At 40.0% G+C, this 23,809-nt stretch overlaps 2 protein-coding genes and 1 pseudogene across 2 annotated transcripts; all 3 read right to left on the bottom strand.

Annotated features, from left to right (window-relative positions):
• Window positions 1-5,618: 5,618 nt before the first annotated feature.
• Window positions 5,619-6,566, bottom strand: LOC115801020 (olfactory receptor 4D6-like). Its single transcript, XM_030758709.1, has one exon. The coding sequence runs from the start codon at window positions 6,564-6,566 to the stop codon at window positions 5,619-5,621; it is 948 nt and encodes a 315-aa protein (XP_030614569.1).
• A 4,256-nt stretch (window positions 6,567-10,822) lies between these two features.
• On the bottom strand, window positions 10,823-11,770 carry LOC115800186 (olfactory receptor 13C2-like). The gene has a single exon (XM_030757437.1). It carries the CDS (start codon window positions 11,768-11,770, stop codon window positions 10,823-10,825), a length of 948 nt encoding a protein of 315 aa, XP_030613297.1.
• A 3,053-nt stretch (window positions 11,771-14,823) lies between these two features.
• On the bottom strand, window positions 14,824-15,743 carry LOC115800185 (olfactory receptor-like protein COR3; annotated as a pseudogene).
• Between the last annotated feature and the right edge of the window lie 8,066 nt (window positions 15,744-23,809).

Genomic DNA, 23,809 nt, shown 5'->3' with positions numbered 1-23,809 from the left:
ACAGAAAGAGCAGACTGCGAGCTAGAGAGAGCAGGAGCTAAGGGCGTTAGAGCTAACTGCGAGCTAGGGGAGACTGACTGCGAGGAGACTGACTGCGAGGAGACTGACTGCGAGGAGACTGACTGCGAGGAGACTGACTGCGAGGAGACTGACTGCGAGGAAGCAGCCTGAGGCACAGCTGACTGGGGAGACTGAGACTGAGCCACAGCTGACACCGGGCACTGAGAATGCGCTGACACTGGGGACTGAGAATGAGCTGACACTGGGGACTGCTGTAGGTGAAGGGTGGAGGTTAAGAAATCCTGCACTAACCCATGCAGAGAGCCAAATAACCAAGGGTAATCATCGACTAGCCCTTGCAGCTGGGCCGTGAGCTGTTGCTGTTCCTGCTCACATGGGTCAGCCAGAAGGTCCATAACCAGTGAATCCACCCAACAGATAATGGTCTGCTTTGCCACCTCAGGGAGGGGAAAGGCAGGGGGGTGACGGGAATAACTGTCCGCAGGCATAGTAGCGTTGAAGCCAGTGTTACTCACGGAAACGGAGGATTGGGTGTGAAGTGGTGAAGCGGTCCGCGGCGTTATACCGCTCGGGTCTCGGGGTGCCTTCCGCCGTTGCTGCCGGGAACTCCCTCTCCTCCGCGGCTGCCGAGGAAGGGAGGGATCAGCGAAAGGGGAGGCAGGTGAGTGACGATGACGGGGACTGTTCAAAGACGCCGGGCCCCCCAGCGCTAGACGAGTGCCGTCGAAAAAATTGGAGCCGGAGGGGGTTTTGTAATGGTCGCGTCGTTCTGTCATGGCCGGGGAGGAAACGGACGAGGAAGGACTCACATGAAGGACTCCAGAAGCAAACATAACTAAAAACTGGATTTATTTCAACGGGGAAACACAAATACAAAAAACTTGGAAGGGAGGCACAGGGAGACGAAGGGCAGGCACAGGGAACACAGGAACATGCGGGCACAAAACATCAACGACGCGACAAGGAACACATGGAAACTGAGGGCTTAAATACACACTGGGTAATCAGGGCAAGAGGAAACAGCAGGGAACAACAGGTGAGGCAAATGAAACTAATTACACAGGGGAAGCAAAGCTGAACACAAAGCACAGGAAAACCAGACTGTCAAAATAAACAGGAAGTGACAAACCAAGGAACATACTGACTAAACACGGGGAACAGGCACAGACTCAGGACAGAGACGCAGACATATCACAACACTAGGAAACACAAGACAAACATACTGGGAGGAGAAGCTCAGGAAATAAACTAAACACAAAACGCTGGGCAAACGGCCCAGGACGTGACACATCTGTGGTAATTAAAAACAAGATATTTAAAGAATAAATTGATTTCAAAAGATAGAGCAAAGAAAAACTCAGTCAGCATGAAATAACCTGGTAAATGAATACGGGTCATTTTTGACCCATGTTGTGCATTAGAAGGGGTGTGCATATGTTATGCATCAAAGGGTTAATAAGGTCGTACTACTTTGAATAAGGCTGTACTATTTTGACTAAGGCCGTAACTACACGTAATTTACAAGGATTTACCCTATAAGTCAATTTAAGTTATGTGTAATTAGGTTGTACTATTTTGAACAAGGCCGTAATTATTTTGACTATGGCTGTACTATTTTGAATTAGGCTGTACTATTTTGATTAAGGCTTAATTACTGTGACTAAGGCCATACTATTTTGAATAAGGCTGTACTATTTTGACTAAGGCTGTAACTACGCGTAATTTACAGGGATTTACCCTATAAGTAAATTTAAGTTATGGGTAACTAGGCTATAGTATTTTGAACAAGGCTGTAATTATTTTGACCAAGGCTGTACTATTTTGAATAGGGCTGTACTATTTTGAATAAGGCCATATTTATTTTGACTAAGGCTGTACTATTTTGAATTAGGCTGTACTACACTGCTCAAAAAAATAAAGGGAACACTTCACAATATAACTCCAAGTAAACCAAACTTGTGTGAAATCAAACTTTCCATTTAGGAAGCAACACTGATTGACAATTACAGTAATTTCACATGCTGTTGTGCAAATGGAATAGACAACAGGTGGAAATTACTGGCAATTAGCAAGACACACTCAATAAAGGAGTGGTTCTTTCTGGCTGATATTTTGGTCAATTTTGAATGTTGGTGGTGGAATATTGGATTACTGAATGGGTTCCCCAGTGAGACTGAAGGCTGTTGAAAAAACAAGCAGCCTGTTCCAAAACACCATCTGCATTATCAGGAATTCGGCTCCCTGGCCGGCCTTGGGCTGGTAATCATATCTCTCCAGGACAATGTGTGATGGTCGCTCTTCCCCTCAGCCCTCTCTGTGATTTGTGTAGCTGGATCTGGTGTACCACGGCCGTTGATCAACTTCCATCATTATCAGCAAACTGTTTTGGCTAGGAGCTGGCATCTGGGCTCCACAATGCCCCCACCCTCTTGTCTCCGTCTGCATCCCCTCCTGACCCTGACCTTACCCACCATATTGCTATCCTGGCTTTAAATGTGCAAATATGCTTTTGCTGAGGTGTTTTTTTGGAACCTCATAAGGTGTTCATAATGAATACATTATGAGATGATTTTTTTGAACCTACCTATCCCAGTGTATCTTTTTCTGTTCTTCTGCTAAAGGTAGTGCCTGTAAAACGGCTGCATGACCTCAGACACCTGACCCCCCGTTTGTGTTGTGTTTGTTTGGATGGGTGCTCTGTTAACTGCAATTTCCCCATTGTGGGACTAATAAAGGCATTCTTGATTCTTGATTCTTGCTTTCACACTCGTGGTAGCATGAGACGGACTCTACAACCCACACAAGTGGCTCAGGTAGTGCAGCTCATCCAGGATGGCACATCAATGCGAGCTATGGCAAGAAGGTTTGCTGTGTCTGTCAGCGTAGTGTTCAGAGGCTGGAGGCGCTACCAGGAGACAGGCCAGTACACCAGGAGACATGGAGGAGGCCGTAGGAGGGCAACAACACATCAGCAGGACCACTACCTCCACCTTTGTGCAAGGAGGAACAGGAGGAGCACTGCCAGAGCCCTGCAAAATGACCTCCAGCAGGCCACAAATGTGTCTGCACAAACGGTTAGAAACCAACTCCATGAGGATGGTATGAGGGCCCGACGTCCACAGATGGGGGTTGTGCTCACAGCCCAACACTGTGCAGGATGCTTGGCCTTTGCCAGAGAACACCAGGATTGGCAAATTAGCTACTGGCGCCCTGTGCTCTTCACAGATGAAAGCAGGTTCGCACTGAGCACATGTGAGAGATGTGACAGAGTCTGGAGACGTCGTGGAGAGCGATCTGCTGCCTGCAACATCCTTCAGCATGACCGGTTTGGCAGTGGGTCAGTAATGGTGTGGGGTGGCATTTCATTGGAGGGCCGCACAGCCCTCCATGTGCTCGCCAGAGGTAGCATGACTGCCATTAGGTACAGAGATGAGATCCTCAGACCCCTTGTGAGACCATATGCTGGTGTGGTTGGCCCTGGGTTCCTCCTAATGCAGGACAATGCTAGACCTCATGTGGCTGGAGTGTGTCAGCAGTTCCTGCAAGATGAAGGCATTGAAGCTATGGACTGGCCTGCCCGTTCCCCAGACCTGAATTCGATTGAGCACATCTGGGACATCATGTCTTGCTCCATCCATCAACATCACGTTGCACCACAGACTGTCCAGGAGTTGGCGGATGCTTTAGTCCAGGTCTGGGAGGAGATCCCTCAGGAGACCATCCGCCACCTCATCAGGAGGATGCCCAGGCATTGTAGGGTGGTCATACAGGCACGTGGAGGCCACACACAATACTGAGCCTCATTTTGACTTGTGACTTGACTTTATGGACAGGCATAGCCAGGTGGCAGAAGGCTTCTTCCTTGGTAGCCTCAGAGTTTCATTTCTGCTGTTTGCAGATGATGCGGTCCTGTTGGCTTCATCAGGGGGTGGCCTCCAGCTTGCAGTGGAACGGTTCACAGCCGAGTGTGAAGTGGCCGGCTTGAGAATCAGCACCTCTAAGTCTGAGGCCATGGTCCTCAGCCGGAAAAGGGTGGAGTGCCCTCTCGGGCTCAGGAATGAGTTCTTGCCCCAAGTGGAGGAGTTCAAGTATCTCGGGGTCTTGTTCACGAATGATGGAAGAAGGGAGCGGGAGATCGACAGACGGATTGGGGCTGCTTCTGCAGTGATTTGGACGCTGCACCGGTCTGTCGTGGTGAAGAGGGAGCTTAGTGTAAAAGCGAAGTTCTCGATTTACTGGTCAATCTACGTTCCTACCCTCACCTATGGTCACGAGCTTTGGATAGTGACTGAAAGAATAAGATCGCAAATACAAGCGGCAGAAATGAGTTTCCTTCGAAGGGTGGCTGGCCTCTCCCTTAGAGATAAGGTGAGGAGTGCAGCCATCCGGGAGGGGCTCAGAGTAGAGCCGCTGCTCCTCCATATCGAAAGGAGCCAGTTGAGGTGGCTCGGGCATCTGATTAGGATGCCTCCTGGCCGCCTCTTAGGTGAGGTGTTCTGGGCATGTCCCACCGGGAGGAGGCCCCGTGGTAGACCCAGGACACGCTGGAGAGATTATATCTCTCGGCTGGCCTGGGAACGCCTTGGGGTCCCTCCGGATGAGCTTGAGGAGGTGGCTGGGTAGAGGGAAAGCTGGGCTTCTCTGCTTAGGCTCCTGCCCCCGCGACCCGGCCCCGGATAAGTGGAAGAAAATGGATGGATGGATGGATGGATGGATTTTGACTTGTTTTAAGGACATTACATCAAAGTTGGATCAGCCTGTAGTGTGTTTTTCCACTTTAATTTTGTGTGTGACTCCAAATCCAGGCCTCCGTTGATGATTTTTGTGATTTTGCTGTCAGCACATTCAACTTTGTACAGAGCAAAGTATTCAATTAGAATATATTTTATTCATTCAGATCTAGGATGTGTTATTTGAGCGTTCCCTTTATTTTTGAGCAGTATATATATATATATATATATATATATATAATGACATACTATCAAATTATCACTTCTGGCTAGGTATAGTAAATTATAAATTAATTCATAAAGACAATACCACAAGGGAAAATGTATTATGTACATATTATGCACATATGTATATTTCAGACTGTATAATCAAAAACAGATATATAGGATGAGCAAGTTAGGGGTAGGAATTAATAATAAGAAGGAGCATTTTTCTCCTACTCCTTTTAGAACAAAAAAGTCATTGATTGCATGTCAGCTTGTTTTTTATGTATATTAACTTACATGTTCGAAATAAAGATTGATTGATTTATTAAACCAGAGTTAAACTACAATAACTGAAGTATAAATACAACATGAACTTAAAATGTTTATTTTATCACCCAAAAACACTTCATTAATAACCAGAATGTAAATTAAAATGAATATTAATATCAATTCAATCTCCTAAAAATAGGGTTACAGTTTGTGAGTTAAATTAATGAAAGTTATATATATATTTTACACATTTTATATTTTCTTGTACTTCCAGAGACACAATGCACTAACATGAAAATGTTCTGAAGCTAAGAAAATTTGGTTATGTGAAATGAAGTGAAGTGTTTTGAATAATTTCAACAAACTGATTACAGAACAAATTACTACACTTTAGCATTCACTTTGAATACAGGAAAGGTTTTTGGCTTGAGAAAGAAGCCTTTTCAGGTGTTTAGAAATTTTCCTCATTTTGAGCCCATATATGAATGGATTAAACAAAGGATGATAGAGCACTATTTGTAAATTCATTATTATACGTGCAGTTTTTGGAAAATCTGATTCCACTCGAGCTATGATTATATCATATACAAAAAACAAAGTGAGACTGATTAAAACTAACAGGTGGGGTAAACAGGTCTCTGCAGCTTTCTTCTTAATTTCTTTACAACTTCGATAAGAAACTATAAATATTTTTGTGTACGTGAAAACTATGAAGAGCATAGGAAGTATTACAAGATCTAGTAACAAAACTAAACCAAATACAGTAATTAATCTTGGTCTTGCACACTGAAGAGTGTAAACTGCATTGTTACAAAATATTCCTTTTATATTAAAGTCACACAGTTTAGTTTCAGCACTCGCTATTGCTTGTACTGCAATATGACAAGCAGGTGCGACCCAAGCTAAAACCAGGAAAATACTCACAGTGGTTTTTCTCATGATAGTTTGATATTGCAGAGGTTTGCATATAGCCACATATCTGTCATAGGCCATGGCAGCCAAAAGAATGAATTCTGACATTCCTACAGTGTAAAACATAAAAAACTGAAAGAGACAGGATGAATATGACATGACTTGTTTTTCAGATAAAAAGTCAATCAGAATTTTGGGGTAAATAATTGTACTGTAAAGAACACAGTTCAGGAGCAAAGCTGCAATGAAAATGTACATAGGCTCATGAAGGTTTTTATGAATACAGATTAGATACACAATAGCAGAATTACTGCAGATTATTAGAATATATATTGTAAACATAATAAAAAAATAAACATATCTGTACTTGTTAACTTCTAAATACCAGGCTAGAGTTACATATGTAACATTTAACTCTTCATCCATTATTGTTTTTAAAGACAAAGTATAAAGACAAAAGTATAAATAAAAACAACAAACAAGCATACAGAATTATACTAACATACAACCTGTGTTGTGTCCTATTCATAAAGATATTTGAACTATCTTGGAATACATTCATCAATCAAATACACACATGAATCATCTGAGTCTGTGGAAGGTTTTTATCAGGTTGTTTCATCCTCTAGGGATTGTTTAGCTTCTTGTAACTGAGGTTTCAGGACTCCACAATTAATGCATCCTTTCATTTCACTGTGAACCCTCACCATGTTTTGCTATAAGTTCTGTTTTTTTTTTTCAACACTAAAATTTCAGTAGCCTTGGAAAATATATGTGGTTTGATATCTTCAGTGCATTCAGGTTTATACTTTTATTTCCACAAGGAGCTCTTCTCTTTGATTGTCAGAATGAATGTCAGAATGCATTTTATTGGCCATTACAAGTCGTATTCTAGTGCAAAATTTAAGTACATGTATCCATTCAGCACACACTTCCGCTTTTTAATAGTGCCATTGCTTGTTATAGAATCAATTTCTTTTTTTTCATAATTTTGAAAGCGATCTATGGATCTAACTGTAAATATCAGTTTTTGATGCAACAGTTCCCCGACCCAAGCTGATTTACTGACTTACTTTTGTTCATAAAGTAAAAAAAGAGTAAAACTAAGTCCCAACAATTAGATTGAAGGAGCAATAATTCTAGGGAAAATTCTAGTAATAATTCTTGTAGCTCAGGAGGTAGAGCAGTTCACCTACTAATTGGAAGGTTGGAGCTTCAATTCTTGGCTGTGCATGCCAAAGTATCCTTGGACAAGATACTTAACCCTAAGTTGCTCTTTGACATAAGTTTTGGAGTGTGAATGTTAGACACTTTAAAAGCGCTTATCTTCATATGGAAGTGCTTGTGTAAGTGCTTTGAGTGCTCAGACAGAGTAGAAAAGCGCTATATAAGTACTAATCCATTTTTCCATATAAACCAGAAGAGTTGCACTTCACCGTGTCCCAGAGCACCGTTTCCTTCCAATAATCGGTTTGCGGTTTGTAAAAAGCATACACAACAAAAACTTAGTAATCCAGTTGTTTTATTGATCTGATCAGCTGCTAATAACACTTCCTAAGTCTGAATTATCAGCATGAACAATCTTGTTTTTAATGCAAGTCACTAACTAGTCACTAACTATTAGTAAGTCACATAATTTTGCTGGGAACTGTAGTTTTTTTTTACCAAAGGCCTCTCACAGCTTCAGGGATTTTATATTTAATAAGTAGCCCAAAATTGTCATTTGAGCTCAGTTTTTCATCTTCTTCTCCCATGCTGGTCATTATTTTTCTTTCTGAAATCCAGAATCCAGAATCTCATTGGAAGCTATAGGAGGCATTTAGAGGCTGTTATTTCTGCAAAAGGAGGATCTACTAAATATTGTTTTATGTTGGGGTACCCAAACTTATGCCCCTGCCTAATTTTCTTTAAATAGTTATTACACACTTTCTGTAAATCCTATAAACTTCATTTCACTTCTCAAAGATCACTGTTTTTGTCTGCTATATGATTTATTTAACTGAAACTACTGATCCGAATAACCAATGATTTATAAAGGCCTTCCCAGGGAAGTTGATGAGTGTGGTCCCCCTGAAGTTGGAACACACCCTCCAGTACCTTCTCTTAAAAAGTGGGATAATGACCCCGGTTTATCAATCCAGAGGCATCATCTCACAACAGTCATCAGCACTCTTTCACCAATGTAACAATGTGGCCAGAAAACTGCTCCTCTTTCTGATCCAATGAACAGTTTTCTAGAATCTCTTTGAGGTCAGCCAAGTCTTGCTCTGTGGTCTTACCAGTCTCCTCCCACAGCCAATGATTCAGCCAATGCCATTATGCATGGCCTAAAAAGTAATTAAAAATCTAGGATGTTCAGTAGCAAAGCTGCAATGAAAACAATTTTGATTAGTGCAAATGAGGTATAGAGTAGTACAATTTCTGCAAATTAGTAGAACACAGGGCAGCACGGTGGCGCAGTGGTTAGCACTGCTGCCTCACAGTTAGAATAACATCTGGAAGGTTCGATTCCACCTTGGTCCAGGCCTCTCCCTCTCCCTGTGTAGAGTTTGCATGTTCTCCCCATGCTTGAGTGGGTTTCTTCCGGGTACTCCGGTTTCCTCCCACATTCCAAAGACATGCACTTACTGGGGTTAGGTTAATTGGCTACACTAAATTGCCCATAGGTGTGAATGTGAGTATGAAAGGTTGTTTGTCTCTCTGCGTTGGCCCTGTGACAGGCTGGCGACCTGTACAGGGTGTACCCTGCCTCTCGCCCTATGACAGCTGGGATAGCTGCCCCCTGCGACCCTGAACAGGATGAGTGGAAGCGAATGGATTAAAAAGTAAATTTAAAAAATTAAAAAGTATTTAATGGACAAAGGAGAAAGAAATTATAAAACAGATGAATGAAAACATTTAAGAGGTTTAATGCTGAGACTTGCATTAATGTAGAATATGTGTTTAATTATGATTGCAGATACCTGAACTTTGATTTTTATAAACTGTTAAAGTCAGACATGACATAGTTAATAACCTTTTTCACCCTCCATGGATTTCATTAATTTCTCAACACAAAACTACCACCATTTGAGGTGTGAACCTAAAGATGTTACACTTTGTTTGCATATGTGACAATAAAGATATACGTAATGGTACGTATCAACAGAACGTTTTTGGATGGGAGGGGTTATGTGGATTCCTAGCACTGCTCTAGGCAGTGTCACACAGAAGTTTTGTTTTTTCATACTGTTACATGTCCTGCAAAACAAACTGAGGTATACTAAATTTGAGATAGTTCAAGGCTGCATAAAAATACTGCAGTTAGTATAGGATAAAAAGTTAGCTGGCCCCAGTGTGGTGAAGTTATGGTAAAGTCTGTGTTGGACTGGTGCACAGTGGCTGCATTGTTCATGGTCAAGGTGTGGTTTCATCAAGTATAGCAGAGATGAATTTGAATTTAAGCAGATGATGATTTGAGTCATTCACTCAATTCCACCTTTATACTAACTGTATACTGTCTAGTATAAAGATAGTATAAACAGTATACTGCCAGTGTAAGGGAAGGAAATTTTCCGTATGCAGAGCCAGTACTGATCTTAGAGTCCCCCAACCTGCCAAATCCTCTTGCTGGAAAGAGGATCCAAGTGGCCAAATAGAAAACAGTACATTCTTTAAAAAATGCAAAAAACCAAACCGAAACAAAAAGCAGTCAAAAATTACTTTCATCCACAGTTATTTATTAGCACAGAAGTGTGAGACAAGGTAGACATGAGGGAATTTCACATTACAGATGTTACAAATGGATACATGCCTGTTAGATGCCAGGGCACAAAAAGAGTAGTAAATAAACCACTGAAAAAGACCACCTACTGTAAATAGAATATAATCTGAACTAATGTCAAAGTAACAGTGAAAACAAACCTAAGAACATGGTGGTTTTGGTGAGTCCAAAAATAGTAGTTTGTGCATATTATTAGAATAATGTTTCTGATACCTACCATAATTTATACATACTACATTTGCTGATAATCATATATCAGCACAAAGTAAACACAAATGAGTAAGCCAGGCCGTTAAGGATTTAAAGAGGATAAAAGAATAAACTGAAACAATTTGACATTATTGTGAAATATGTATCTGACTCCCTAAATACTTCAGATACTTCAACTAGGAGTGCACTGGGCGTGTTTATATTTTTGAAGTGTATCTGTATGAGAATTTTGTACATTTTGTTATCAGTTTTTCAGTGAGACAAAAGCTCTCAGCTTTTAACTTAAAAAAAAAAAAAAAGCTGGATGCCTGAACTCGTGTTTTAAACCTTGTTCAGAAAATAAGTCAAAAAGAAACATACCTGGAAGGCACACATAATAACTTGTGTGCATTATTAGACATTATATTCCTGAAATAAGCTTTGTTGGGAAATAACAACACAACCTTAACTTATAATGTATATCTTATTATCAATGCTCATTTTCTTAACACCCCCAGAGCAAGTGCTAAACACACTGTGACATTCTGCTAATTACTCTGATGGGAGAAAAGGGACATTTTTTAATGCTGTACATTTTCTTGTACATGTACAAACACCACAATATAGTAAAATGAAAAGATTATGAATGATTGTTGGGAGGATTTGATTATTAAATGATAAGCTTATTAAACAACTACAACGAAATGGCTGCAGAAGAGATGAGTCCACCTTAGCATTCAGTATTAGTATATGAAACAATTTTGGCCTGACAAAGCAACCTTTTTAAATGTTTGGAAATTTCCTTCATTTTGAGCCCATATATGAATGGATTAAACAAAGGATGATATAAAACTGCTTGTAATGTCATCATTAAGCGTGTAGTTTTTGAAAAATCTGATTCCACTCGAGCACCGATTACATCATAAAGACCTAAACAGGAAAAGCTGATTAAAACTGACAGGTGAGGTAAACAAGTCTCTGTAGCTTTCTTCCTAATTTCTTTACAACTTTGATAAGAGACTATAAATATTTTTGTATATGTGAAAACTATGAAGATCAGAGGAAGCATTACGAGATCTACTAAACCAACCAAACCAAATACAACAAAAAATTGTGATTTTAAGCACTGAAGAGTGTATATTGCATTGCTACAAAAGATTGCTTTTACATTAAAGTCACACAGTTTAGCTTCAGCAGTTAGTACTGCTGGCACTGCAATATGAGAAGCAGGTACAACCCAAGCTATAACTAGGAAAATACTCACAGTGGTTTTGCTCATGATGGTTGGATATTGCAGAGGTTTGCATATAGCCACATATCTGTCAAAGGCCATGACTGCCAAGAGAAAGAACTCTGAGCAAGCTAGAGTGTAAAATACAAAATACTGAAAAATACATGCTGAATATGATATAATCTGTTTTTCAGATAAAAAGTCAATCAGAAATTTAGGGAAAACACTTGTAGTGTAAAGAGCACAATTAACCAGCAAAGCTGCAATGAAAATGTACATAGGCTCATGAAGGTTTTTATGAATACAAATGAGATACACAATTGTAGAATTACTGCAGATTATTAGAATATATACTATAAACATACAATAAAAATAAACATATCTGTATTTATTAATTTCCACATAACCATCGATTGTTATATAGGTAACATTTAGCAACTCATCCATTTATGTCTTCAAAAGCAATGTTTTCAAATTGCATGACCAGTAGTGAAAAACAAACAAAAAACAAAACAAACAAACAAAATACTCAAAACTGTAACAACAAGCAACCTGTGTTGTATGTTGTTTTCATTCAAAGACACCTGAATGTGTAATGCACTCATTCAATATGTTCAGCAGTAAATGTGAACATTCAATGTCTCTGGAAGGTTTTTTATCAGGTGGCTTAAGCCTGCAAGGAGCTGAACTCTGGAGGTAGGTCACACCTTTGTTCAACCTCTTTTACTTGACAGTACAGTCTATTACTCAATCTTTCCAACTCACAATATCAGTTGTAGCATTTTACAATATGTAACCTGCCTGCTCTGTTTGAAATGAATGTTAGCAATTACTACAGATTTAAAGCACAGTGGTCACTGCCATGTTATACAGTAGTCAGTTATGTTCATAACATAACCCAGCTGAGCTAGAAAACAACATCCTCATCCTTGTGATCTTTGTTACCAAAGTGGTTTTTCCTTCTCTCAATTATCAGCAACTTTGGAAGGCCACATGTGCACTGGATTTGATGCTTTCACACTTTGTCAGGTGCACACTTTGTTAGGGCCCAAGCACAAAATGTGCCAAGGCCCTATTGTATCTGCTCCATTTCTTCTTATATTAATATTTTTGAACAAATGAATTGGCGGGTGGGCCTTAACATGGTCAAAACCCATGAAATTTTGCACATGCATCTGGTCTTGTGAAAATTTACGTACTTTAATGGTTTTGGGCACAGGCGTTCCCAAACTGGCTTGATAGCACCACCTATAATGTTCCAAAAGACAAACCCCACTGCTGAGTTTTACGTAGATTTATAAAATTTGGTGTGCCTATGTAACATGTCAAGATACACAAAAAATCCTCTTGAAACAACATGGTACACAAAACAGGAAGTCTGCCATTTTAAATTAATTAGGTGATTTTGGCCCAGTTCTAGCCCTCTGACCGTTTCAAACTGCTTGTAGGGTTTTCACAGGACCAGTCTAAACTACAGGCCTGGGTGAATGTAAATTGCAAACCTGGTTAGTTTTTGTTCAAGAGCATGGTCGTGGTGCATCATTCACCATAAAATTTTAATTGGCTATCATTCACTACATTATCCAGTCTGCTCCCAACTTCTCAAGTGTAATAAGGCTCTACCCTTGAATGCAACAATATGGATATATTTTACAGGTGTCTCAGTGCCACCTAGTGGGAACAGGAAATGTCATGTTTTACACTTTGAGGTACAGCTTTAAGGTGGTCGAGGAGAATCATCGCAAGTTTGCCCAGGAAAGCCTCAAGGAGTTGGTCTTACATTATTCTCTGGAGCTTGAAAAAAGGCGACTGGACTTCTTTTTGTTTCTTGAAAAAGAAGTCCAGTCGCCTTTTTTCAAGCTCCAGAGACTACTATGACCTGGATAACTGAGAATCTACACAGACATACGGTCTTACATTATCTTGAAAACTGTGAGTTTTGGTCAAAGGGTATGACCCAGGCAGCATGGCAAATTTTGATACAAATTCCTGTAACTCAAACATACATTCCCCACTCTGCACCAAACTTCACTGGTTTGATAAAAGTCCTGCCCTGAACAAATTGATATGCCAATAGAGAGACATTAGAGCATCACCTAGTGGGACATGATTTTATACTTTGATGTATTGCTCCTCCCAGTTTACCCTATCCACCTCAAAAATGGTCAGAATACACATCAGACCTGGCTGATGATTGTGAAAACTGTGATTTTTCATTTAATAGCACCCTCTGTAGTCATGCTAATTCACCATGGAAAATGGTGTGTTACCAGTGGCCAGTGTTACATGCTTGATGAGAGTGTGAGTCTGGACAGATCTATACTACCAACATTGGGTCACACTCTTAAAGCCACTTAGTGGGAACAGGAAGTCAGCAGTAGATTTATGGTCATCATCCCCCCTGTAGAGGTCTGTATGTTCTTCCATGAATATGCCTCCCCAGACCAACACTGACCTACCATTAGACTGGTCATGCTTCTCCAGAATCTTTCCCATCTGTCACATGTACTCAGGGTGAACCTGCTCTCATCTGTGAAAAGCAGATGGTGCCAGTTCTGGACCTGCCAATTCTGGTAAATTGGAAAATGCAAAATTGGCAAATATGTTCTTCATAGTGCTGAGCAGTGAGGACAGGGCCCACTAGAGGATATGTGGCTCGAGGCCACCCTCGTGAAGTCTGTTTCTGATTGTTTGGTCAGAGACATTCACACCAGTAGCCTGCTGGATGTAGTTTTGTGGGGCTTTGGCAGTGCTCATCCTGTTCATCCGTGCACAAAGGAGCATATACCAGTCCTGCTGATGGGTTAAGGACTTTCTAATGAGTAAGTGCCTGTCTCCTGGAATATCGTCCATTCTCTTGAGACTGCTGGGAGACACAGCAAACCTTGTGGCAATGACATGCATTGATGCGATAATGTGATAAATGTGCTAGTTTCTTAAAGCCTGGTTCTCGTGGCACTCCAATTTGTCCCTCTTTTAAATTTTCCCCAGCGAGTTTGCTTCTGCTATTGGATTTAATTTTAAAAATCAATAATAATGCTAGAGCAGTCATATTAGATGTAACTATGAACAAATTTATCATTCAGAAATATATATGAGGAAAGCGATATCAGGCATTTAACGTCTTAATATTTGTTCACTTTTCATTTGGGATTTTAAATAATAACCTGCTCTTAGCTACATTTGAAACAATAAAGAGAGAAATCGAAATCTTTGTGACAACATTTTCAAATTGCTCTAAACTCTATACTCAGAAACAATAGGAATATGACTATTGATAATATTTAATATTATTATTCTAGAAAGTGGAATGACTAAATAGAATAAAACATGTAGAATAGCTACATAAGTTTACATTGAAAAAAGTTACTTCTCTTTGTTGTGCTTCATTGTCAGAAATAAAATTTCACATTAAAGACTTACTAAGAATGAGACCTCTCAACATTTCTCCAATAAACAAAAGGAACATTTTAAAACAGGCTATAAATGACTGAATAAACTTATGTCAAACAACAGAACAATGATTTGAGTTTTTTAGAAATTTCTTTCATTTTTAGTCCATATATGATTGGATTGCAGAGAGGATTATATGTTACAAACTGCAATGTCATTACAAAGCGTGCAGTTTTTGGAAACTCTGACTCCAGTCTAACCATGACCATATCATATGTAAGCAAACAAGAATAGTTAATTAGAACTAGCACATGAGGCAAACAGGTTTGTAGAGCCTTTTTCTTTACATTTCCGCAACTCTGATAAGCAACTATAATGATCTTTGTGTATGTAAAAAGTATGAAAGGCATAGGAAAAATTGCACCATTAAATAGAACAATCAAACCATATACAGATAGTGCACTTGAAGTCACACAATAAAGATGGTTGACTGAATTGTTACAAAAATACCTTTCAAAATAAAGTTACAGAGTGGTGTAATTGCATTTCTTACTATTGGAACTGCAACCTGAACAGCAGGTAGAAACCAGGCCAAAACCAGGAAAATATTGACTGTTGTTCTTCTCATGATAGTTGGATATTGCAGAGGTTTACATATAGACACATATCTGTCATAAGCCATTGCTGTCAGCAGTAAGAATTCTGAACCGCTTAAAACATAAAACAGAAATACTTGAAAGAGACAGGCTTGATGTAAAATGATCTGTTTTTCAGATAAAAAGTCAATCAAAAGCTTTGGGTAGATCACAGTGCTCAAAAGAACAGAGTTCAGTAACAAAGCAGCAATGAAAATGTACATAGGCTCATGAAGGTTTTTGTGAATCATGATAATCCACACAATAGTGGAATTGCTGCAGATTATCAGAATATATACTGTAAACATGATCACAAAATAAAGATATCTGTATTTCTCTACTTCCACATGACCACCAAAAGTTATATATGTTAGATTCATTTCAGTATTCACAAAGATCAGAAAATAAAAACTAATATTTAAAACAGGCAGAATGTTTAACAAGCAACATACATAAAATTGATTTGATATGAAGATTGTCTTATTCATAAATACCTAAATGCGATGTGTCTTCATGTTAGAAAGTGAACTGTTCAAGTCAGACCAAATATATAATGAAACTTTGAACCTTCATGGATCTCATTAAGTCCTCCACAAAGATCTATTACCATTTTACTACAACCTCTTGAGACTTGAACTAGTTTTAGACCTTAATTACATGGCTGCACATTTTTTTTGCTCTTCCTTAACCATGCTTTGCACTTAGAAAAAAAATCAGGGTTGATTTGAGCTGCACTAAAAACACTAAACCATTAAAAATTTAATCACAAAACTTAAAAAAAAAATGCAATCTGAAATCCTGCACTTCTTCATAACCAAGATTATGTTACATAGTATTACAAAATAATGGTTCGATACCTACATTAAAAGGGATAAAAATTTGAAAAAGAAGCAAAAATTAGTTGAAAGGCAGAAGTTATAATAAAATAACACAGATAATATAGAGCTACATTTGAATATGTTATTTTTTCTTTAATGCTTCACACTAAAATAATTTGATGTAGAACGACTATGTTGTGTGTGGACGGGTGAACCCAAAATGCAGGACACGTGGCACACTGACTGAGTAGATGAAAAACAGACCTTTATTTATGGCTGAACCAGGTCTCAATCAACTAGGAGCAAGGAAGGCTCTTACAGAACCCACACTGGGCACAGTACAAACTAGGAATACTGGAGCTTGGGATATTATGTCCACGGACAGGTATGGACACCACCTCAGCGACTCTGACGTAGGACACAGGGAGACTCAGACAATAAATATGCAGGGGGATAATGGGGAAACAGGTAACAAATGGGAGTACAGCTGGAAGTAGTAAACAAACAAGACAAAGGAAGTAAACTAAATAAAAACACAGGAGACCAGGGATTATCAAAATACAACAGGAAGCAACAAACACTGATACACGAACTTACACAAGAAAACTTGACACAGTGACAAGATAAACAATATGGGGAAGAGTCTGATTTAATGAGGCAAACACAAAGGACCACAAACACAGAACTGGGGACAATGCTGTACCCAGATACAGTTATACAGTGTCATAATATAAACTGCATTGCAATGTGGGAAGAAAACATTGTTAATACACTTTAAGAATATCACATCAATTGCAGCAATTTGTTGTAGAGAGCAGAACATTTTGACAAGTTGACAGAAAAGTCTTGGCTCTAAATAATGATGATGATGATGATACTTTATTGATCCCACAATGGGGAAATTACAGTTGACAGAACACCCATCCAAGAAGACAAACAGAACAAACATGGGGAGATAGGTGAACTGTGGCCACGCTGCCCCCCCTTCTGGAGGCGCTGCCATTAAAAAGACAGAAACAATAGTGACAGGACAGCGGGGGCGTAGAGCATCTGTTTACAAACATCCCGGAGACAATTTAATAAGCGGCAGTCCAAGGCCGCCAGGGAGCCAAATTCCTGATTGTACGACTTGTTTTGGTACAGACTGTACTGATTAATTTGCTGACAGCCTTCAGTCTTTCTGGCACCTCTCTGTGGCGAAAAAATCCAATTCATCCAAATCTTCTTGGTTCGTTCCTTCGCCGTGCAGAAACAGATACATACATCTCCAAGATCTTACCCCTCCGAATCAGCTCCAGATATACAGAGTCTGAGTTTGAGTCTGTACCCTTCCTGCGTTCCCATCATAAGCAGCCTTACCAAGGCCAGACGAAACCCCAGTGTCAATAAGCCAAATGTGTGTGTATTCCATTGACAATACGGCCAGGCACGTCATCTTCCACACCACACAGGAATCCATAACGTAGCCAGTTGGAATGTCAATTGATAAGAGGGAATAGGGTTTTCCTTCCCCCAATCTCCTCATGGTGAAAATTTGATCAAAACAATGACGTTGAGAGACCAGCTGACCACATCCATAATTATAAATTCCAGTTCAGAAGTTGCATGAAGAAAGGCTCTAAAGCAGCAAAGCAGGGGAAAAAGGAAGGGCTGGGGAGAGAAGAAAAGTGCGACTGTCTCTGCTGAGAGCTGAAGAGAAAAAAATGTAACACTTCTGTCATCTGGTCTATGCTTCAAAATTACAACTGGCTCAACTTTTGTCACAGATGTTGGAAGTTATGAAGGTAACTATGAAATATGATTCTGTGAATTCCCAGGTGACTGCCAGTGGTGTTAAACAATGTGGATGTGTTGATATCTTAAGTAAACAAAGCCATGTGCATGACATGTCAGTTATATGCATGTGTATGCTATAAATATCACCTGGTGGCCTACATCCAGTCTCTAGGAATCTTCTTGCACTGAGAACCGGCATGATTGGCAGTCATTGGGGAATTTTAAAAACTACCTTTGTTACCTTTGTAACTTCTATATTGTTTTATTCCCTCCTGACTGCCAGTGGCAGTAAACATTATGGATGACTTCTAACAACTAACTGATCAGGCAATGGCAGAACAGGTGATGCTAGCATGGGCCCTGAGGAGGCCAGTAGAACCTAGTAAATGTGCAATTGGTGCCCAGGATGCTGTTGTTCAGATTTCCCCTAGTGGAATATCTGTAATTGCTGCCACACCCCTGGTAGAGAGACAACTAACATCTAACAGGACAGGTGCACCTGTTATTTTATACACCTTTTATACTGTGTCAACAAGCTAATGGGAAAGTCATCCTCCTGCTCCAATCAAAAGAGGGCTGGGTTGAATGCCTGTTCTATGGCATGTTCTATGGTTCTGTGGCTTCATTAGTATGGCCAGTTAACAGGACCTTGGGTAGAAAGGCCGTGGCAGGTCCCATGTTGCAATACATAACTGTGTCCAAATTCCTTCGAAGTCTGCATTTGTAGTCTGATTATGTCACAGCGAGGTGATGAAGGCTATCCAAATTCAAAGGCTCCTCCAAATACAGTCGGCGATTGCCAGAGGTGGGAAGTAACGAAGTACAAATACTTCGTTACTGTACTTAAGTAGATTTTTTAGGTATCTGTACTTTACTTGAGTATTTATTTTTCTGAGTACTTTTTACTTTTACTCCCTACATTTTTACACAAGTATCTGTACTTTCTACTTCTTACATTTTCAAAACAGCCTCGTTACTTTTTAACACGTCAGGGAGAAGTTTGCATTTCCGGTCAGTGCGCCGTCAGTCATCAAGCGATCTGAGCCTAAACGGAGGAATATTAACATTTAAGAGACAATCGTACTGGCGTATCCTCCATCACCGGGGCTTATCGGGTATAAAGGGATTAAATACACAAACCCATGTAATTAATGTCTCATTTATAGCGCTATAATCAGGGGTCACAGCGGGCCGGACCGAATCCGTAAGTTATGCTCGCAGGACATAAACAGCTTAGCTAGCGCTACTGAAGAGGAGCGAGCATGAAGGGAGTAACGTGTGGCAGGTAAATGCAACGTTTTTAAATGCTCAACAAATATCAGCAAACACACAAAGTGTGTGCAGTTTGTCACACAGTGTGTCTACTAGCTAAAAGAAGAGCTGCTGCATTTCAGGGAGAGCAAAGAGAGAGAAGCTCACTCAGAGATGGAGAAAGAGGACAGGAGAGGAAGAAGAGAGGCTAGAATTAAAGGTAAGGACTGGAAAATAAACTGAAGTATGCTGACTTTGTGTTATTCAAAGATTGGATGAAAATACTGCAGTTTAGTACGTAATAAACAGGTTATCTTGTTGTACTGTATTTACAGTAAAGCTCTGTGTTGGTGCACTTTGTGTTGATGGTCAGAGTTACAGGTTACATCAGTGCAGCAGAGATGAGTTTGAATCAAAGCTGCTGATGCTGAGATTCATTCACTGAGTCCAACATTTCTACAGCCTGTATGCTGTCAGTGTAGGGGATGGAGATCAGCTCAGATAGCTGTGAAATACTGGGTTACATCTTTGTGAGTTCAGTTCATCCACACAGAGCAGTAAACCTCAGAGCAGCAGCAGCAGGTCAGCTGATCACAGCCTGCACACCAACATCATTTACTGGAGCTCACAATAGAAAGTTGTGATTCTTCTCCCCATGCAGAACCACTACAGCTGATCTTAGGGTTCCTCCACCTTCTGAATCCCACTGTAACCCCTGAGTATCCTCATGTTGGTGTTTAGGTGGAGGCACAGTCACCCTCTACTATGGAGGACACAGAGAATAGAGCTGTGTTTAAATTCCCTTTCACAGTTTGTGTCCTACATAACAGATTCAAGCTGAGTGCATTCATTAGAATTAAAATTTAGATTGGAATAACGTTTGTATTCTCATGTAATATTATTTTATATTATTACAATAATATGTAATGAGGTTCGGTTAGTTTTACACAAAAATAGCTTGTAGAAACATCCTCCAAAGAACTACTTTTACTTTCTTACTTTGAGTACATTTCAGAGCCTGTACTTTTTTACTTTTACTTAAGTAGAGAAGTTGAACCAGTACTTCGACTTTTACTAAAGTATTTTTTAACATAAGTACTTGTACTTCTACTTAAGTACAGAATGTTAGTACTTTTGCCACCTCTGGCGATTGCATCCTTCTGTTCTCGAATTTGAAGGATGGGATCCTTCGTGGCCTACCATAACCCATGATTCATTGCGCATCAAAACTCAAAGACAAAAATGTCAGAGGATAGCGGCTAAAATACAGCACAACACAACAGAAACTTTTAAGATGTTTTCAGTCGAGAATGTAAATGTGTAAACCTCAAATATCAGCTCGTTTTATCAAGATAACGCTTAATTGCAAAAAGTGCTCCGCCGTTTTCGGAGCTGTCCGTTGCCGCTGCGCTACCAGCAGCTTGCCTCGCTAGCTGTCAGCTGACCAGGCTATCAAGGTTCGCTTTAGCCGGTGAGAATGCACGACTGCCGGCACATCCTTTTCAAACCCTTGCTGGCTTTCGCCATTGAGTGGAAGTTAAAAACAGTTATAATTCACTCAGATGATCTCTAACGGCTGATGTTTGGTTTATTTCAGTGTTTAATTTGTTCCTGAGCAAATTGGTTTGGATAAGAATAAAGTTAAGCATCATAACTGTATAGTTTTATTCAACATTAATGTCTCACTTAATATAGTTGGAAATTAATCATTTGCCCAACTGTATTCCTTGATGTTGAAATGCATTATGCTTGTTTTAACAGCTTATTTGGAGTTAAAGACTTAAATTTAAACCACAAAAAGTAGTAAAAGTTTGTTTTCCATTTAACCAGCCACTTTTCCACAGCTGTGTTTTGCACTGTCACAGTTGCTAGGTGACATGAGCTATGCTGAGGTGTGGGCAGGTGACACTGATATGAAGGCTAGACCGTCCAATTTCACAGCCCCTCACTTCCGACCTTTGCGGTCTTCATGGGCTGCGAAGGACCCAGTCTATGTAGGACGGGTACTTTGAAGGATGGAGCCCCTGAACCTGGACACAGCACATTTCACTTTGAGGGACCAGAGCCTCCTGACACAGACCAGAAACTTGAAACCCAAAAATGGGCACAATTGGCCTGCCTTCGATTTGGCCATGGTATTACAATATAGCTGCCACATGAACCTTCAGAGTTTAAGTGGCCCAGCCAGCTTCAAAGTACCACAGCATGTCCTGCAATGGACAGATGACTAGGTCCAAACCCCTGTCCCTGCACCATGAAGAAAAAAACAACCCAATGTGATCTGTGATCCCAGTTTAATGGACCATTACATTCTGCAAGGTATCACAAATCAAGGATTCAAGGTCAGCCAAGAATAATTAATTCCCTTCAGTGGCCATATCCAAAGGTGGAAAAGGCCTGGGGATGAATGCTTTCGTCACGCGTTCTTGGTTCCAGACCAGCTAGTTTGCGGGGCTGGAATTGAACCCGTTTTTCGGCCGAGCACCGAGTGTTTCGGCGGTGGAAAACCCACCTAACGGTTCAAATTACGGCACAGGCTCCGGAACCCTGTTGGTGGGAAAGAGGCCTGAGAGCTCCCCATGGTCTGACTGTCTCACTTTGTGAAGCAAGGCCATTATTATTGTTATTGCTGTTATTGTTATTGACATTTTTTTTCTCACAGCGATTTTGTAGTTCAATTTAAGTTGCAAGTAGACAAGTGAAAATGTTCAGTTGTTGGGAGTATTAACCCACACCATTCCTTACATCACCCCCAAGCATCAGAGGCTCTTCGAAGTGCCTGTTTCTCTGCCGGTAGATAATCGCTGCTATCAAACTGCAAAAATGGCTGAATGGGGTGGAGTGGAATGCTCCCCAAACTGGAGGGGGTGGGGCGTGAAATGTCTCATTCACATTTAAAGAGACTGCACCAAAAACAGCTGCTCTAAGATGCGCCTCAGAAAAGGGGCTAAAGAGGGGTCTGTGGAGCTACAATAATGAGGAATTCAGACAAAAGCATTGCAGTTCTACTTATATAGACCAAAAGTGAATGATTTAAATATGAAAAGGAAGGATTTATAAGGATGACACATGCCCTATAAGTTAGGGTACTGTAATTTTTGTTCAGGCCAGTTTCATTATTTTGTTTTTTAAACTAAATTTACTAAATATACAAAAGTGGAATAAAACACATTGTTCTCTATATCTGGTTGCACTACTGTAATGGCCTTTTTGTCCAGTAGTGCAGTTATTTTGTGTGACAAAAAAAAAAGTGGGAGCTGGTTGTGAAACTGAAGCCTGTAACCCAGAGACATTTTTTTTAATGGTTTCCCCAGTATTCAGGTTGCTGTTGTGAAAATCTGCCCACCGGTGGCTGAACACACTCAGTCTGCACCAAGAGGCTTGTTATGTTGCTGGTTGAGTCCCTGTGGTCACTGGGTATGACAGGGTGGAAGTTGTTTCCCACTAGGATGACATCAACCTCCTCCTGCACCCTTTATATACCACCTGGGGTGCTGAGCCCAGTTAATGCGAGAACTGTGGTTCCCAAGCACCATGTCACCTTGGTCACTGAGCAGGGGCTCACATGCCCCTACGTTAATGGCCCCAGCCTTCCAAAGCCTGGCTTGATTGGGTCCTGTGTTCTAACACCCACCCTGCATCTGGCCCAAACAACTGTAATGTCAGCTTCCATATTTGGATTAATGGATTAATAGTAACACTTTATAATATGGTCAATGACTAAGGCCGTGAGTACAAGTATTTTATAGGGCTGTACCCTTTATGTAAATTTAAGTTTGCATAATTTCTGGGACTAGGGTATTATTAAGTGTTACCAGAATTTCTTTGATAATCTTCTTTTTCCTTTTTACGCTGCTCCTTATAGGGGTCGCCACATTGGATCATCTGCTTCCATCTCACCCTATCCTTAGCATCCTCCTCTGTCACACTATCCAAGTTATTATAAAGTGTTTTCATGTATTCCTTTAGTGGAGAATCAATGATGTACTTATTGCATATTGTAAGCAAGAATCACCAAAAATGTGAAAACGAAAGTACAATAAATGTATTAAATTGCCTGTGCTTTCACCTGAAGTGTAACTTAGCTGTCTATGTTCAGAGAAAGGCATATGTATAAGTTATTCAATAAATGCTTCACTAATAATCATAATAATTAAACTCTGTAGTGCCAAAACCATAGGTGTTACACTCTATTTACATGAATGCTTTACTGAGCAAAAGAAATACAACTTCAAAAGATAAGTTGAAAAACAATGTGCAGAAGACAGGAATGAGAACATCGCTACATTAATATTGATTATATTACTGGAATGCTGTCTATGAAAGGACAAATTATTCTACTCAATTTGGAATTAATGTAAATTACAGAACATTTCAGTCCACTCTCATCATACAGCAGATTAACTACAAAATACATTTAGAATATCTGTCTTATCAAGCACTTTATTAATGAAACCACAGCAAATAATATTACTTTTATCTTCTTATAAATGAAGTTGCAGTTTGCTTTACAAATAAGATGAAAATTTAATTTCTATGTTTTACTTTCTTTGAACTTGCACACTGTGGTTTTGGTAAGTGTAGTAAACTGATTACAGAACAAGTACTGCACC

The sequence above is a fragment of the Archocentrus centrarchus genome, chromosome 21 (assembly GCF_007364275.1).
Source record: "Archocentrus centrarchus isolate MPI-CPG fArcCen1 chromosome 21, fArcCen1, whole genome shotgun sequence".
NCBI lineage: Eukaryota > Metazoa > Chordata > Actinopteri > Cichliformes > Cichlidae > Archocentrus > Archocentrus centrarchus.
The sequence above is the reverse complement of the archived record's forward strand: the minus strand, read 5'-3'. Positions and strand labels throughout refer to the sequence as shown.

Bases quoted from the DNA above. Each gene is read 5' to 3' on its own strand.
- LOC115801020 (XM_030758709.1), bottom strand. From the start codon at position 6,566: ATGGATGAAGAGTTAAATGTTACATATGTAACTCTAGCCTGGTATTTA.
- LOC115800186 (XM_030757437.1), bottom strand. From the start codon at position 11,770: ATGGATGAGTTGCTAAATGTTACCTATATAACAATCGATGGTTATGTG.